Source organism: Hemiscyllium ocellatum, chromosome 33, assembly GCF_020745735.1.
Source record: "Hemiscyllium ocellatum isolate sHemOce1 chromosome 33, sHemOce1.pat.X.cur, whole genome shotgun sequence".
Lineage (NCBI taxonomy): Eukaryota > Metazoa > Chordata > Chondrichthyes > Orectolobiformes > Hemiscylliidae > Hemiscyllium > Hemiscyllium ocellatum.
Genome location: NC_083433.1, coordinates 3,785,451 through 3,804,744, shown reverse-complemented (window position 1 = coordinate 3,804,744; position 19,294 = coordinate 3,785,451). Strand labels below are relative to the sequence as shown.

The window sequence follows — 19,294 nt, the reverse complement described above, 5'->3', positions numbered from 1 at the left end:
GATGTGCCAAGCAGGCTGAGATAAAAGGTAGGGGGGAGGGAATTTAGGGGAGGGGCGCTGGGAATACGATAGGTGGAAGGAGGTGAGGGTGATAGGCCGGAGAGGGTGTGGGGGCGGAGAGATGAGGAAGATGATTGCAGGTCAAGAGGGCGGTGCTGAATCCAAGGGTTGGGACTGAGATAAAGGCGGGGGGAGGGGAAATGAGGAAGCTGGAGAAATCTACATTCATCCCATGTGGGTGGAGGGTTCCTAGGCAGAAGATGAGGCGCTGTTCCTCCAGGCGTCGTGTGGCCAGGATCTGGCAATGGAGGAGGCCAAGGAGCTGCATGTCATTGGCAGAGTGGGAGGGGGAGGTAAAGTGTTCAGCCATGGGATGGTTGGTGCGGGTGTCCCAGAGGTGTTCCCTGAAACGTTCCGCAAGTAGGCAGCCTGTCTCCCCAATGTACAGGAGACCACATCAGGTGCAGCGTATATAGTTAATATGTGTGGAGGTGCAGGTGAATTTGCAACGGATATAGAAGGATCCATTGGGGCCTTGGAGGGAGGTGAGGGGGGAGGTGTGGGCGCAAGTTTTGCACTTCTTGCGGTTGCAGGGGAAGGTGCCGGGCGTGGAGGTTGGGTTGGTGGGGGGTGTGGACCTGACGAGGGAGTCGTGGAGGGAGTGGTCTCTCCTGAATGCTGATAGGGGTGGAGAGGGAAATATATCCCTGGTGGTGGGGTCTGTCTGGAGGTGGCAGAAATGACGGAGGATGATATGATGTATCCGGAGGTTGGTGGGGTGGAAGGTGAGGACCAGTGGGGTTCTGTCCTGGTGGCAATTGGAGGGCCGGGGTTCAAGGGCAGAGGTGATACGGTGGAGAGCGTTGTCGATCACGTTGGAGGGGAAATTGCGGTCTTTGAAGAAGGAGGCCATTTGAGTTGTTTGGTAGTGGAATTGGTCCTCCTGGGAGCAAATGCAGCGGAGGCGGAAGAATTGGGAATATGGGATGGCGTTTTTACAAGGAGAAGGGTAGAAGGAGGTGTAATCTAGGTAGCTGTGGGAGTCGGTCAGTTTGTAGTAAATGTCTGTGTTGAGTCGGTCGCCTGAGATAGAAATGGAGAGGTCTAGGAAGGGGAGGGAGGAGTCTGAGACAGTCCAGGTAAATTTGAGGTGGGGTGGAAGGTGTTAGTAAAGTGAATGAACTGTTCAACCTCCTCTTGAGAGCATGAGGTAGCGCCAATACAATCATCGATGTAGCGGAGGAAAAGGTGGGAGGTGGTGCCAGTGTAGCTGTGGAAGATGGACTGTTCCACATATCCAAAGAGGCAGGCATAACTGGGGCACATGCGGGTGCCTATGGCTACTCCTTTGGTTTGGAGGAAGTGGGAGGATTGGAAGGAGAAGTTGTTCAGAGTGAGGACCAGTTCAGTCAGTCGAAGGAGGGTGTCGGTGGAAGGGTACTGGTTGGGTCGGCGGGAGAGGAAGAAGCGGAGGGCTTGGAGGTCTTAGTGATGGGGAATGGAAGTGTATATGGACTGGATGTCCATCGTGAAGATAAGGCGTTGGGGGCCAGGGAAGCGAAAATCATGGAGGAGGTGGAGGGTGTGGGTGGTGTCCTGAACGTAGGTGGGGAGTTCTTGGACTAAGGGGGACAGGACCATGTCGAGGTATGCAGAGAGGAGTTCGGTGACAGGACAGTGTCGAGGTATGCAGAGAGTTTGCCATCAGATCAGTCATGATTTTATTGAATGGCAGATTGAGCTTAACATACTGAACAGCTTGCTCCTGCTACATGTTCATAAGCTCATATGAAACTTAATGACATCCATCAGCTGCCACAAGTTCTTGACATAACACAGTGTTCACTCCACCTTCTTCTCACTTTGTTTGTCCAAAGCCAGGTTCTTAGTGACTGTTTGCTAAATCTCAGAAAAGTGTTGATATTGTTTTTACAACAAGTATGGCAAGGCAAACAGAACTAATTGCCACCTCAGCCAAACAGGGAGTGAAGCTGATGCTTCTGGGATAAATCTGATGAACAGGCTATCTATCGAGACAACTGCTGAGCAAACCAGCGCCTTCAGTGTAGCTACGGCCACCCACTTTGACAGTAATGCATAACAGACCCATTCATTTCTCGACAGAATATGTGCATAAATGACACCATCATTAAAGGTATGTGAGAAACAGACAATTCAAACCCTTGGCACTCTTGGGGGTAGAGAAGGGTTTCAACTAATATATTTGAAGACAGCTGGCCATTTCTGTTGGCCCAATGTCCACCAAAGGCAGCGTGAGTAAGCAATTACTATACAAATTTCCATCACACAAACAATAATTACAGCTTCCATATTCAAAATCAACACTGGACTAATCAGGTACAACAATCTACAATGCACCTAAAACTTCAGGTCATGATGTCCTGATATTGGGGTGATTACAAGTTCCAAGGCAGCAATGGTGAACCCTCTTGTCCTCCCTGCTCTAATAGCTCGGCTCTCCTGCCTCCACCACTCACCGAGGGGTCATGGCAGTTTTCAAGCCTCAAAATGGTGTCATAGTCAGAAAAGGTATAGGAAGCACTGCTCTAGCTGTTCCAATCTCAATCAGAACGGACATCGTATGCAGACATAAGGTGTCAGGAAGAACAGAAACCAATCTAATCCCTTAGTAGGGTTTCACAGAAAAACATCTTCACTGAATCAATATGACAGATTTAAGATATATCTATATTTCAAAGTCGCTAAAAGCAGCATACTCAAAAGGTTACATATGATCATAAGAACTGAAAGCAGAAGTAGGCCACCCGGCTATGCTTTCCATTTCATACAACTATATTGACTGTCTGATTACTTTGAATTTCACTAAGTGCCCTGCTAAAATCAGTCATAATAGCATCTAACACCTCCCTTTGACAGATGCTAAGTGGCCTGTAGATTGCTGCTTTGTTTACAGTCAATGGTTTCCAATCGAATAAAACCCTTTTCATATTTAGGAAATTTTGGAAATTTAATTACTGCATTAATTAACTCGCTAGCCACTCTAAGACCATAGGATGTGCTCCATTAGGGTCTCAGGGTCTGTCAGCTCACAACTTCAACAATAGGCTCAGTACCACTTTGGGTGATTGTTATTATCTGGAGTTCCTCCCTCTCTTCCATTTCCTGATGTGCAGCTATGTTACTCATATCCTCTGTAGTCAAAACCAATGCAAAATACTGTTTCAATTTATTTACTATCTTTATATTCTCCATTATTAGTTCTCCACAATCTGGTATAGGACCAATGCTCACTAACTCTTTTCTAAATAGCCATTAAAACTCTTACTGTTTCACATTTAGCAATAACTTTCTCTTGTATCCTATTTTTTCCTTAACACTTTAGCCACTCTCTCATTAGAATGCAGCAATTCAGTACATTCTGAAATTATCCTTTAAAATGACTGCTGTTGCATCACTGTTGATCTCTCCCTTACCTGCATTTGACACCACTTTAGCTAGTTCCGCCTTCACACCATAACTTTTTTTTTAAAAAGTTTAAAATGTGAAACGTGAACTCACTTTCTCCTCCCTCAAACAATGTAAAAGTCAATCATTTGTGCTGCCAATAGCTCAGAGCGCCTTCACCATAAGGTCACAAATTAAAATCAATCTTTTTCTACAATAAAACTAACTCGCTGGCTGAGTACAGAATATGTTACTCTAAAGAACCTTTTTGGCATAATTTCTATGAACTCATTTGGGTTACCTTTGTCCATTTGCCTTTTCTAGTCTGCAATTTCTCCAATTCCTGACAAGCCACATTATGAAGAAAGTAGAGGGGGTTTCTAATTAACTAACTGAGACAAAGGACTACCTTCCTGATCAGCCACCATTGTTTCTTCCATTTCATTCCATCCTTACTGTTAGAGGCCTGTACACCTCTCCCACAAGTGAGTTCTTACCTTATCATTTGTCCACTCTACCCAAACTTGGTTTCCTAAATTTAAGTCATTCCTTTTCTGTTGTGCTAATACCATTAATTAAGAGACACTCCCTTCTGAAACATTGTCTTAGCTTTCTGTTCTTCGTTAACATCATGTAACCTTCAATAATTTAGATTTTAAACAATAACGTTCAGCAACCATGTCTCTGTGATGACCAGCACAGTTTGCTTCTTTCTATTTGTGCTCAGTTCAATTTTGTTTCAAATGCTGATTTGTGATTCAAAGCCAGTGGTTTTGTCTTTTTATTTTAGCAACTTCTCATCTCACCTGTTGATTTGTTGAGATTTGTATCGTCAATCTCTTTTGTCACAGTCCATTTATCATTTCCTATATTCATATCTCTCTCTCTCTCTCTTACTTGGTCTCTACTTTGTGGTTAATTATCAGATCATTCAAAATTTCATCTTTTGTACCCATTATTTAGTTAAAAACCCTCTCTACGTCCTTAGTAATGCTGCTCACTGATCCCATCATGGTCCAGGAGTAAACCATCCCATTAACACAGCTTCCTACTTTCCTTCAGTGGTGCCAGTGCTCCAAAAATCAGAACCAATTCTACCTCATCAGACTTTGGAGAAACGGATGCATGACTCAATCTTTTTTTGACCTGCTCCAAATTGCATGTAGCTCAGGTAGCACAGAATATGACTTTTGCAGCTCTGCTTCTCAGTTTGTGGCTAGCTCCTTAAATTGACTATGCAAAACTTCTTCCCCTGGTCTGGTTAGTTCACTGGTACTTATCTGAATCGTTAAGGCTGGATCATATCCTGGCACAAGACAGGTGACACAGACTTCTGGACTCTCACTCTTTAATGCACAGAATTATTACTATTTAAAATGATGAGGTCACTGATTTGATGACAGTGTGTTTGAAAGCCAAGATGATCCTCTAAAGAAAGGCCTGATTAAACATCCCGTGGTCTCAAGTTAGCACAACACAATACAATGATGAAATCACTGTGACTGTAAAGTCTTTCCACTTAGCACCATAAACACAAGTATAATCAGATAATAGATTAGACTGGCTGTGTAGAAAAGGGTTCAAGCCAGGAGTCTCTTTTGAGTATTATTCTAACAGTATGTTACCCTAAATATTGTTCATAAAGTTATAGGGTTTCGATGTATTTCAAGGGTATTAAGGCATATGGAGCCAAGGCAGGCACAGAGTTACAATAAGAATGTGGCACTGAAAAACAGAACTGGGCTGATGGCCTACTCCTATTCCTACATCTCAATACATCACATGTGTCAATAACAACTGCTCTAAAGGTGTATCCTGAACTTTGCCAATCTTTCCAAGGCATTTGGTGGGACAGGGATGCTGTAAAATTCCCATTGTTGGTCCATACTATTGGGCTGAGAGCATGAACTAGCCCACATCCAAAAGTAAACGACAAGTCCAACCACAAATATTCATGGTGTTAATAAATTACATTGACACAAAACAAAATCACCTGAAAAGATGATGCTTTCCTGCTTTAGAGGCAGCTTGGGTGGTAAACATTATATCATAACCCAACTACTAACACAGCCACATTGATTACTCACTGCTTGCTCTCTTCGACGGGGGATTCAGATGTGTCGTCGTGTTCATCTCGGGTAAAATCCTCACATTCTGCCTATAACAGAAATAAGGAAATGTGAACAAGATTAACACAAGAGCTTTTGTAAAACTTACGCACATCATTTTAAATTTTATATACTTCTTTAACATCTCTTTGAATCACCTACTCTAGACTATAGCATTTAAGCTTCTCTCATTGTCCTTCACACAGTTCAGCCAGTTCATAGAGGGATCAGATTTGCTATTTTTCTAGGTAACTTTTCTAACACAAAGAAACTTCTAGAGTTTGATTCATAATGGTCTATTCTTCTTAATGAGACTTTGTTGTGTTTCTACTTTGTAGGAATTTGTTTTCAAAAAATTCAAAGAAACCAGCTGTATTTTACTGTGTCTAGATGCACCTTCCAAAGACAAAGCCACTACTTGGCCCAGTGGCCATTATTGCAATCCTGGGAACTGAATTCCTGCCCCATAATAAAAAGCATTCTCCATTTCAATCAAGAGCTGCTATGTAACTACAGATATGTAGGAACGTGCAATTTATAAATACAGACATTGAGTAAAAAAACAAAGAAGTTATGAAGAACTGTAATAATACAGTGGTTCAGCATCAACAATTTCTGGACATTGCATTCTTCAAAAGGACGGGATGATTTTGGAGAAGGAGAAAAACAGATTTATGAGAAAGGTTCCAGATATAAGGGTCTTCGGTCACGTGAATCAACTGTAGAATCTGGAGCTATTCTCCTTAAAAAGATGGGGAGGAGATTGCAAGGTGTTGCCCAACAGCTTGAGAGGCCTAGAAGATAGAAATTCTTCTCAATGGTGCACAAATTGGGAATAAAAGGAGACTAATTTAAGGGAGTTTGGCAAAAGTATGGACAACAACACGAGCAGAAATATTTTTATGCAGCAGTTAGTTAGGATCTGAAATGCACCTCCTGAAAGGTTGAAACATGCGAATTTAATCAAGGCTTTAAAAAGGAAATTGTTTAAACATATGAAGTGAGAAATATTGTAGGCTACAGGGAAATGGCAGTGGAGCAAAAGTACCTGAACTGCTCTTGCATAGACTTGAAATGGTTGCAACAGAGAAGAAAGCCATTTGGCTTCTCAAATCCATGCTATGATGCTCCTCAGAATCTGACACAACCTCAAATAGTTACATCTCCCCTTCAATGCAATTAAACATTTTAAGGCACTACTCAATACGAAATAAAACAAAGAGTCAGTGAGCCAAAGGAAGAAAACAAGCTGAAGGGTAGTGAGAGACGTAGGAAAGGAATTCCAGCGTTTATGCTCAGAAAACTGAACCCCAGCCACCAGTGGTGGAGAAATTATAACTGAGAATGCACAAAAGGGCAAAATGAAAGGACTGTTATCGCAGAGTCACAGGTCTAAAAGACATTACAGTTATAGGGAAGGACAAGGTCATGGAAGGATTGGAAAACAAGAATGAAAATTTTATATCAAGATGTTGTTTAAACAGGAGCCAATGTAAGGCAGCAAACATAGTGATAACAGTAAAAATGGGTTAATTACATACAATAATTATTCTAAAGATATGAAAGAATTGGTAAATTGGCCAACATTTGTCACTCTAACACCAAAATTGGCCAAAACGTTTGGCTATAACAACATTTTACAACTGATCACTTGCCTGCAAAGTGGTTTTAATTTACCAGAAACTTGAAAGACATTTATAAATTGCATGTGGTCTCTCGATTTTTTTTCGAAATCTGAAATCTCACATAAAAATTCCTCCTATTTAAATTCCTGAAATGAGCAGCAAACCTATTGATACCACGCTGTGAATCAAAGATAATTAATTTCCAAATACCTATTTTAGCAGCTTGGGCTAATCTATTCCTCTACAGCCAATGTTTAAGATCTATTCATAAATTTCACTGAAAGAACAGAGATGGTGGATTGGACCAATGTGAGACATAATTTCAGTAAGGTTGGGAATTTTAAACTATAATTGTGCTTTGTACAGTCATAGGAAAAAGTAAAAACAAAACTATGAAATCAACAGCACAGGCCAGCTATAACAGTATGGTTCTTCTATTTATCTCAGAATGACACGACACAAAGACTTAGTTGAAAAATGTGGCGCTGGAAAAGCACAGCATTTCAGGCAGCATCCGAGGAGAAGAAGAGTCAACATTTCAGGCATAAGCCCTTCATCAGGAATATGTGGGGATTTGGGGGGGGGGGGGGGGGGGGGGGGAGTAGATGGGAAGGCAATATGTACATGCAGGCAGAGGGTGGTAGTGGTGGGTCCAAGCAGATAGGTGGGAAGGAAGATGGACAGGTAGGACAGTGTCTAGTTAGAGGTCGACATCACCAGTTTCCTATCTCCCCTCCCCCACCTCATCCCAGATACAACCCTTCAATCCGGCACTGCCCTTTTGAACTGTCCTACCTGTTCATCTTTCTTCCCATCTATCTGTTCCACCCTCCCCTCCGACCTATCACTATCACTCCCCCCGCCGCCCCCCACCCTCCCGCATCTACCTACCGCCTTCCTAGCTACCTCTATGACACCAAAATTGGAGGTGTAGTGGACAGCAAAGAGGGTTACCTCAGATTACAACAGGATCTGGACCAGATAGGCCAATGGGCTGAGAAGTGGCAGATAGAGTTTAATTTGGATAAATGCGAGATGCTGCATTTTGGGAAAGCAAATCTTAGCATGACTTATACACTTAATGGTAAGGTCCTAGGGAGTGTTGCTGAACAAAGAGATCTTGGAGTGCAGGTTCATAGCTCCTTGAAAATGGAGTTGCAGGTAGATAGGGTAGTGAAGGCGGTGTTTGGTATGCTTTCCTTTATTGGTCAGAGTCTTGAGTACAGGAGTGGGAGGTCACGTTGCAGCTGTACAGGACATTGGTTAAGGCCACTGTTGGAATATTGCGTGCAATTCTGGTCTCCTTCCTATCGGAAAGATGTTGTGAAACTTGAAAGGGTTCAGAAAAGATTTACAAGGATGTTGCCAGGGTGAGGGTGAACAGGCTGGAACTGTTTTCCCTGGAGCGTCGGAGGCTGACGGGTGACCTTGTAGAGGTTTACAAAATTATGAGGGGCATGGATAGGATAAATAGACAAAGTCTTTTCCCTGGGGTCAGGGAGCCCAGAACTAGAGGGCATAGGTTTAGGGTGAGAGGGGAAAGATGTAAAACAGACCTACGGGCCAACTTTCATACAGAGAGTGGTACGGGTATGGAATGAGCTGCCAGAGGAAGTGGTGGAGGCTGGTACAATTGCAACATTTAAGAGGCATTTGGATGGGTATATGAATAGGAAGGGTTTGGAGGGATATGGGCCGGGTGATGGCAGGTGGGACTAGATTGGGTTGGGATATCTGGTCAGCATGGATGGGTTTCACCGAAGGCTCTGTTTCCATGCTGTACATCTCCATGACTCTACCCTCTTATTTACCTCTCAGCCCCCTTCCCCCTCCACAGTCCTGAAGGGCTTATGCTCAAAATGCTGAATCCCCTGCTCCTCTGATGCTGCCTGATCTGCTGTGCTTTTCCAGCGCTACACTTTTAAACTCAGATCTCCAGCCCTCAGTTTCTATAAAAAGGCTTAATTTTGCATTTTAAAAAAAACTGGGATGCACAGGTTGAATTCCTTATCACACAGAAGTGTGTTTCCAACTGAAATTACATGTACAACACAATCTAATTTGAAGGCTATTGGTAAACTTGCAGTCAGTCAGTCATGGAAGAGTTATAGCTGCAAAAGAGTAAATTATCTTGAACTTTCAATGACAGAATGCATACAAATTCATAAAAAAACTTTTCATGTCAAGACTTTACTGTTAAATTACATCTTCCAGCTGCCTACACTCATTGACCCCATTAGGATTTCACCTCTTTACAATAAACCTGCTAATTCCTACTGATCACAAGGCCCAGTGACAAATAAGATTAACTCAGGACAGCTATATTGCACTTGCACTCGCCTCAGTAAATCAACTGCCAGCTTCACTGGGTTACAATCAATCAGACTGATGATAGAAATTATATCTTCACACCTTAGCAAACAGGGATTTTTTTAAACTGGCTTTTTGACCTCAATCTATGTGGCAGGCATAGCACCAGCACAGCAGAAAGCCATGAAGCAGCAGCTATAGTCTACACTTGTTAAATAAACTATCAGTTCAGAATTAGGTCTCTTCAGCAAGAGAATGGCAGTCACCTGTTGTCCTTCAAACAAGACTGGAGTATAAGTGAAAAGTCAAAGATAATGTACCTCTTGGCATTTTGACAACTCAACTCCTCTTGCCTTTTATACTCTACAACTCAAGAAATTAAGGTACTTGTTTAATGGAAGTCTAAAGATTTGTTCAGAGGCCATAAAGTTATACCTCAAGCATGGTAACATGAAGCCACTAAAACCACAAAGTAACAGGCACTGCACACTCATGCTGGGAACACAACAGCTGTTGCCACTACATCTACAGACAGAGAAAATCATAACTTAAAGTTAGCAATTTATGGAATACTGTCCCAGATTGATGTCAGCTGAAGCTCTGCTCCTTTTTGATGAGCTTAACACTTTTTAAAAAAAAGATACTGCAGGGGTTTTCAACTGCATTCTTTGGTCAACTGATCCCTCAGAATCTCGCCTTTAAATGCACCCCTCCCTTGAGCAATCCATCTCATTTGTATTTAGTTCTTAGTCACTGGATAGTCCTATTTGAATTTCAGCACATCTGGGAGGGTCTTAGAGCTATTACCTCGTCAGCAGTCAAGTCTGAATCAGAATACTAATTATTTATTGCATTATGCAGATTAGTGAGCACATGAATTGAAACTTTAAATATTGCTTATTCACAACCACCTGATGAAGGAGGAGCATTCCAAAAACTAGTGCTTCCAAATAAAGCTGTTGGGACTATAACATAGTATTGTGCAATTTTTAACTTTGTATGCCCCAGTCCAACACTAGCACCTCCAAACCAAATCTTAAATATTGCTCAGAGTTTCCATGGTATGTTTCAAGCAGCCACAACTACAAGAGCAAGGCAACCTTGCACTGGGAGATGAATTAGATTAGAGAAAATCCATAACCTCATGGTAACTACCCAATTTTACCAACTCTTTTATTTAGCCTGTAGCCAGTTTCAAGGAACACGTTATTAAAGCCATAAGGTACATCCTGCTAACATGCGGCTTTATACAAGAAAAGAAACAAAACTGCATGAAAGCAAAATCTATTCCAAACTTTAGAAATTAATAACATAATAACAGAATTGAGCTAACTACTAGAATTCTGTTTTCCTGGAAAGAAAAGCTGCAGGTATAGGCACAAGGAGGGAACGTGTCCTACCTGAATCTCCGCCTTGACATCCTGTTCCTTGGTCAATATGTGCAGCTCCTCTGTCATCTTCTCCATCTCCTGGAAATAGAAGAGTATTGGTCATTTCAGATTGTCCTGTCAATAAATTAAAGACCAGAGCCCATAAGTAGCTCAGCAACAAGGTGCAAGAGTTGGAGTCAGCCAGATCTGTCATTATACGAGTGATTACAGGAAAGGAAAAGGAAGAGAGAAATAGTAGGGAGAAAATAAACACATATAAATTCAAAACGAGAGAAAGATTAAGAGGTAACAGAGGAAAAAGCCAAAGCAAGAGATATGGCAGCAACTACAAAACACTGGAACATCAATGGGTAATAAAGTAGACAAAAAGTGGGTGAAGGCACTAATTCTACAGACCCAAGATGCACAATGACAGGACCTGCATACCAGAAAAAGCTATTGTAAGTGAACATGTGAGTACCACATCTTATAATGTCAGCCTGGTTCAATTGCTAGAAATTTCATGCATCAGAAGGATTACAAGATCTGGACAGCATTCAGTCTTGGGACAATAATTGGCAACTATCACGCTACACGAATAGCCCATTATTATGTCCATCTCAACCAAGACAGGAAATAACCCTTGACATTCAATGCACTGCCATGGTTAAATCCTTCATTGTCAATACCACTGATGAGAAATTGATTGAACTAGCCACTCACTGGCTCCACCACTGATAAAACTGCTGCCACTTCGTATAATTTAGACGATGCACGGTAGTTAAGGTGGAGTTTAAACTAATTTGGCAGGAGGAAGGAATAGGGATTGAAGACACATTAGAAAAAGTTTAGAAGGCACAAGGGAGCACAGCTAGGCTGGTTGGAATTTATTTTAACGCAAGGTGGTCTTCTGAGTAATGAAGGTGTTTTGAAGCTGCTAATCATCACATTGGGACACAATATCAATGTTATTATGGAGACATGATTGATGAAGGGGCAGGATACACCAATGCCACCTTTTAAACAAAAATAATGAGTTTAGATTTCCCACAGCTTTCCTGTGTGCAACTACAATACTGATACAGCTTGGTTTTGCACGTCTTGTATACAACCTATTTTTCTTTAAATAAAAATGGTGGGAGGAGAGTAGTGTGGATCTTGCATCTGCTCCAGAGTTGGATTTTTCTTGTGATTGTCCTCATTTTCTACAGCATAAGCAAAAAAAATTATTTTAGAATTATTTTTGAAACTTTTATAGTCCAAATAAAAGGAATAGAAAATGTGAGAAAGGAGAGATTGCATTACTGGGAGGTCAGGACATGTCTGTCCATGTGTTTGTCAAGGTGTCAATGGCTCCACAGAGTATTTTTGTGTGCGCACACAGAAGTCAGATTGTCTTTTGCAACTGGTTTGTCAAGGGCTCATTATTAGTGTTTTAAATAATACTGGGGAGCAGCTTCCTGGATCCATTATTTTTGTAAGGCTAAATCTAAGAGTTGAAGGGATCAACATACCTTTACTCAGAGCTAGAGACTGATAGAAGATTGGAGCAAGAGGCAGTTTTCAGTAGCTGGGAGTTTAGACTAAGTGTTGGATATTAAGAATTTAAATTTTTTGTTCTCTTTTGCATGCTGAAAATAAAAACTGTAAATAAGGGAAGGGTACATTTTTTTTAAAAAAAGGTTATACTTAGAGCTTTTTCTGTTACGGTTTATAATATATAATATAGGTAATAAGCTCCTCCAGCTATGTCAGCAGCTATCTGTCTACAAACAATGAATTTGAGAAAGGTGTGGGTCCTTTCAGGTAAGTCTACTTTAGCAATTTTTTTTAAGGGGCAATTATGGCAGTCAATGGAGTGGCACACTTCTCCTGTCAGATGTGGTAGATTAGGGAACAGTTGCCTTTTTCTGGAGACTATGTTTGCAGGAGGGGAGTTTGGATCCATGTCATATCAGACCATTTAGATCAACTGGAGGGGCAGCTGGAGTCACTGAGGAGCACGCAAGAGGCACAGAATGTAATGGCTTGTAGATTGAGATAGGTGGTAATACAGCAGGTTCTGTCAGATAAATGAGTGACTGTCAGGAGCATAGGTAGTAGTGCAGGAGTCTCCTGTGGCTATCCCTCTCTGTAACAGATACACTGTTTTAGGTACTGTAAAGTGGGTGGTTGGGGTGGGGCGTACACAGGTGGTGTTGCAGTACTGATCAAGGAGTCAGATGTTGCAATAAGGGGGAGATATCTTATTAAGTTTCTAAATTGCAGCCACATGGCTAAAACTTTAAAACAACATAAAGACAAAAAAAAGGGGCAACCATATTATTAGAAGTGTACTATAGATCCTCAGACATGGAGAAACAGGAGAGCAGATATGTAGAAAAATCTCAAAAGTAAAAATATTTGGAAAATAACAGGAGATTTAAACTTCCTCTATGTTAAGTGGGATAGAAAAAATATGAAAGGCTTAAAAGGGACAAAATTCTTAAAATGCATCCAAGTGAGCCTTTTAAGCCAGATTGTGCAAAGTCCAACAAGTGGGAGATGTCATACTGCATCTAACTTTAGGAAACAAAGCCAGGCAAGTGGTAGAAACATTAGTGAGAAAGCATTTCAGCTATACTAACAATAACACAGCAAGATTTAAGGCACCTATGGACAAAGATGGCCGGGAAATAAGGAGGTGATTTTATTATGACAAGGCAGATGTGGCCAAAGTGGAGTGGGAGCAGTTACTTTTAAGAAAATCTAGAGTACCGGGTATCATTCAAAAAGGAATGAGTGAGATTGCAGGGCCAATAGGGTCCCAGAAAGGTGAAGAGTGGGACAACAAGTCAAGATAAATGTACAGAATTACAGAAGGAAAACAGACAAGTTAATGGTAAACACTGAGGGTTCAAAAGACTGGAAGCACAAGGGACATTTAGGAAGTGCAGAAGGTTGCTTTAGAAAATAAATTAGGAGAATAATGAGGGTGAATAAGCAAACTCCAGCAAGTAAAATTAAGGAAAATTCAAAAGATGTTTATAGGTACACGAGGAGCAAGGTTTGCAGGAAAGACTGGTCAAGAAGGTAAATAGCCAGGGCAATTGGACCCAAAACTGGCTTAGTGGCAAGAGGCAGAGAGTAATGGTTGATGGTTGCTTCTGTAATTGGCAGCCTGTAGTGTATTACAGGGTTCAGTGCAGTTTGCAGTGTACATTAATGATCTAGACACTTGAAAGCCTATAACATACAGGCTTATGGGCCGACTGCTGGAAAAATAAGTTAGAGTTGATAGCTGATGGATGATTGGCCAGCTATTACAGGCCAAGAACATTTTTTCCATGCTGTATGATCCAAAGACTCAATAATTTTCCTTCAAAGCATTTTCAAATCTGCAACCCCTATAACTTAGAGGAACAAGGACAGCACATGCAAGTGAACACCATCACATGCACACTTCCACTTATACAGGCCACATACCCTTCAGATTTGGGAACTACATTTTTGTTCCTTCACTGTCACTAGATCTAAATCCTGGAACTCCCTTCCTAGTTGCACTATGGATCTAACTACCCGACACAAACTGCAGCAGTTCAAGGCAGCAGCTCATCGCCACCTTCTCAAAAAGAAAATCATATTTAAGCAATAAACGTTAACCTAGCCAGCAAGATGTGGAATATGGTTTAAATACACAACTTAAGAATTGCTCTCACAGGATGCCTCCATCATGTGAAATTCTGCAACCGTTTGTTTTGAAAATTGTGAATTTAAACCCAAGCTCAGATCTCAAGTATGCAATCCAAACTACACCACAGTGCATTACAGAGTGTTGAATTACTATGGGATCATTATTTACAGAAGGATGAGAGAGACATTAACTTCAGATTTAGGAATTAAAAATCCTAGAATATTATAACGAAATGCATGGTATTCATATGGCCTGAGCAAAATCATGCCTCATCTAATACCACAAAAAAGTTTCATTGGCTGTTCAGCCCGATACAAAAGGACTACCATATAATCTCATCTATTGCAACTTTTAATTATGTCACCACTAGGAGTAAAGCCTGGGCCCTAAACTGTGGAGTTTCATCCTTAAACCTCCCCATCTCTGCCTTTGATTTTAAGATTCTCCTTAAAACCTCCCTTTTGACCAAGATTTTGGTCTTTGCACCTAATTTTGTGGTGACTTCTGGGCTTGGTATATTTATTTCATGCTGCTGTGAAACACAATTTATAACATATAATAATACATTAAAAGGACATGTTAAAGAAACAATATAAATGAAGTTGTTGCAGATTAGCATATTAAATTTAATTACTGCAAATGAAAAGCTTCAAGATTTTTCGAGTAAACATACTGCCTGGTAATGTGGAGGGAGGTAGGTTCATTTGAAGCATAGATAGAAATGGTGCGCACAATTATGGGAAAAAGGCAGGAGATTGATACTAGAATTCGTTCCAACATGATGGGTCAATAGCCTTCTTTCTGTGTCTAACAATTCTGTGGTCCTATGATGTAATTACATATAACACCAGTTTATTGCCCAACCAGTTTAGTTGAAACCACCAGCTTTGAGAGCACTGCTCCTTTGTCAGATGAAGTCCAACACTGGTGCCTCCACATCATAATTATATATAGACAGCTACTTACTATTCAGCACCATTAACTAGAAACAGAGAACAACTAGGTTAAAGTCAGCCAGAGAACAACATATTATAAGTGATTATTGGATTCTATACACAGGAAAAATAAAACTCTCACTGATCTCAATTCAGTGTGGACCAGAAATAAGATGATCAGCATCAGATTCAGCTCTGACTATCCGACGATAGAAAGGTCAGTAGTGTTTACTCGTCAGGCTCATATCTGCTAAATGAGCACTTCCATGTGAGAGACCAGTAGGTGCCCAAAATATTAGTAAGAGTCAACCCCATCAGAAGAGCGAAGAAAAGCAGTGACAAACAAACACCTGTACAACAGACAGGTTGAGGGAAGGTGGGGAAGGAGAACTGGAAGGAGAATGCAAAAGATTATAAAACAAAAAGAAACTCTAAACAAATGCAGCAATACTGATAGGGAACAGTGAATTAGTAGAAAAAGGATGTTGCTGTGAAGGTTGGTCATCAGATTTTTATACAAGCGATCTACTTTTGAAGTGAATGGTTTGCAAATATCTCATAATAGAAGCTATTTCACCAGAGCAAGGCAAATCAAATTCATATTATGATCCCACCCTCAACACCCCTGTCAGCAAGGCGCAATTGTGAAAGGTAAGGAGAAATTAGATGCAAATGTAGTATTTTATTTGTTCAGACTTGCCCTCACTCCACCACACTGCTTCAATTCCTTCCAGATCAGAAACAATTGCAAATTGACTGCTAGAATTACTAATGTTTGTTGCTGGGGATGCTCCTAGAAGACTGACTCTTCCATCATTAATCAACAGGGAGGCAGTGACATAGTAGCAGTATCACAAATCCTGAACCACTGGATAATGTTCTAGGAATACAAATTTGAATGCCAACACAGCAGATAGTGAAATCTGAATTCAATAAAAATCTGGAATATAAAACTGCTTCATAAAGAGGAGAAATAAGGGACAGCAGCTTCTGAAATATGGTCAAAGTGTACTGAATTAGCAACTTCATAAAAAAGAGAGCCTGCATGAGGAAGGCACTCACAATAGGAAATAGAAACTGGCAGCAAAGAGAGTGGCACAACACACTGAAAAATAAAAACCAGCAAGACAGCCATTTCCCTGCTTCTACTTGTCAGAGCCAATGTGTGACATCACAGAAAAACAGGTAGGTGATTGGTGAGTTTTTCTTCTGTCTCATTTGATTGACCAAGTTATAAATTATTACAGGAGACATTACAGCAGAAGAGTACAGTTAAGAAATACATTTAAAATATTTAACATCTAAACTAATAGTGATCTTTCAAGCATCACTGGAATCAGGGAGAGTGCAGAGGACCGTAAAATTGTGAATGTAACCACCCCCAACTGTTTAAGAATGGACTTAACATATGAGGAATGTTTGAGGACTCTGGGACTGTACTTGATGGATTTGGGGAGGGGGGGGCGGGCGGAAAGAGAGAGGGGAGGGATCTGACTGAAACTTACAGAACACTGAACGGCCTTGACAGAGTGGACGGTGGGAAGATGTTGGAGAGGCGAGGGCCCGAGTGCACAGTCTCAGAATAAAGGGAAGAGGCTTTAGAACAGAGATAAGAATAAATTTCTTTAGCCAGAGAGTGGTGAATCTGTGGAATTCATTGCCACAGAAGGCTGTGGAGGCCAGGTTGTTGAGTATATTTAAAACAGAGATAGATTGATCCTCTTGGCAATCAAGAACCTAAGGTTACGGGGAGAAAGCAGGAAAATGGGGTTGAAAAATCTATCAGCCATGACCGAATGATGGAAGCAAACTGAATGGCCTAATTCTGCTCCTGCGTCTTATGGTCTTAAATATTTTAATACAGTCGGTTCTGCTATAATGAGTGCTTCGTCAATGTGCATTGGTTTAATACAATTGAAGAATTTAAACAGTTATTTGTAGAATGTGAACTTTCCTTACCTGTATTGGCTATAACGCGATTCCAACTCCATTAGTTTAAATGCCATAGCTATTGCGCAAATTTCTGATAATAAGAGATCGCACAAGAACGGAACTATTGTGTTATATCAGAACCGACTGTAGAACAGAGGTAAATGGACAGGCAATCTGTTGCAGTTGTAGTATATGTAGCAGGTGGGTTCCAGTACAATCTACAGAGACCACACTTGCAGCATGGGTTGGCTACTCAAGAAATTCAATCAGCATATTGACAGAACAAATCCGATGGGTAAGAGTAACAGTGAAGACATATTTGTAGAGGGGATCACAGATTATTTTGTAGAGTATAACTTTACAGAGCCTACCTGGGAATTTTTTAAAAATCAAGTAATATATAATGAGATATGAATAAGAGATCTCAGTTATGGATCCTCTAGGAGGTAGTGACCACAATGAGTAGAATTTCAAATGCAGTTTGAGCAGGGGTGAAATAATTACGCAGAGGCCAGGCCCTGTCACTAAGTCACACTTTATTTAGTAGTGCTCAGTACACTGGGAGTCAGTCCTCAACTGAGGAGATTCTAATCTCCTGGTTATATTTTTTTTCTTTTTGTGAATTTCTTTTTTTCTACTACTGCCTAACTGCTTTTCTTTCTTCCCCAGCACCCATGTTGAATCTCTTGGTTATTCTTTTTCCCACAAAGGCTGGTATTCTGTCACCAAATCACCTTTCATTCACACGTGGAGAGTCCTTGACACTGATCCAGCTTGCAGAGTGACCTGAACCTCTGACACTCCTGTTTATTTTTTTCTCTCTGACTCACCCATTTTCGCCTAACTGCAGTAGTGCTTTTTTTCCCCCAGCACCCATGTTGAATTGCATTTTTTTTAAACTTTTTTTTCCCCACACACTACCGCCTAACTGCAGTAGTGCTTATTTTTCTTCCTCAGCACCCATGTTGAATCTCCTGGTTATATTGGTAAGCTGAGGTTCTCCTGATTGGCCCAGGTTAACAACTCCAATTAAGAACCTCAGTCAATGAGGTCCACCTGGTCCCGATCACTACATCCCTCCCCTACCTAAGTCTAGGGATGGAGGCCTTGTCTTTTGCTTGTAGCTTCTCTTGCTATACTTTTGCCCCAGTTGTGGTTCCTCTGACTTGGACACGTGCAGGATGTACAAAGTTGTGATATTAAAGAGTTAACTTGCACTGCTGAAAATTGGATGGCCTGAGGATAAGATAGGATGCCTCTAAATTACAGCAAGATTGCAAGAAATCACATCATCTCCTGTTATTTAAAGCCATTTGCATTTTCATCTCCTATTTAAATTTTCATCCCCTATTCAGAAATCAATAAGAACATTATAGTTGGAACTTGACTACTCTACTATAGTTACAAAAATAAATATGATTTGCAACAGATTTGATTATATTATTTCTGGAGATGGTCAGATCACTGCATTGTGTCTTGAGTAGCATGTGACTGTGGGGGGACGGCTGGGAGTTGTCTTGTGGGCATTACTAACTGCAACGTAAAGATTTTATATAAAGGAAGGACTGTTTCAGTTGATCAGGGAGAGCTTTTGGCACAAGCCCTGCGAGGTGTTAAAAATTTCTCCAGAAAGTTTGTACAGTATTGTGCTTCATAAAATTCAGTTGTTGTTCTTAGAGGTTGGCGTATTGCAGTTGCATCAAGTGTGTAAGAATCTCAGGAAAAAAGAACCTCACACAGTGGCCCATCTCTTGCATCCGGAATGTCTCAGGAGAGTTTATTCCTCTTCTGATTGCATCCATTTCGGTCTCCGAGGTTTCCTCGACACTAGAGGGAGGGGGAGCACCTGTGCTTTCTGAAAGACCTTCCGGCTATTCTGCAAGGCCTGCCCCATTTGCAAGGTAACAGCTTTCAC

General features: G+C 41.1%; 1 protein-coding gene across 5 annotated transcripts in view; it reads right to left on the bottom strand.

Moving 5' to 3' along the window:
• tnrc6ba (trinucleotide repeat containing adaptor 6Ba) overlaps positions 1-19,294 on the bottom strand; it is a 210,812-nt gene that overhangs the window by 139,822 nt on the left and 51,696 nt on the right. For all 5 annotated transcript variants that reach the window (XM_060849553.1, XM_060849554.1, XM_060849557.1 and 2 more), the window contains 2 exons: positions 10,870-10,938; positions 5,514-5,584 (listed from right to left, as the gene is read on the bottom strand). In XM_060849553.1, the coding sequence (XP_060705536.1) occupies positions 5,514-5,584; positions 10,870-10,938 (140 nt within the window). The remainder of the gene's footprint in view (positions 1-5,513; positions 5,585-10,869; positions 10,939-19,294) is intronic.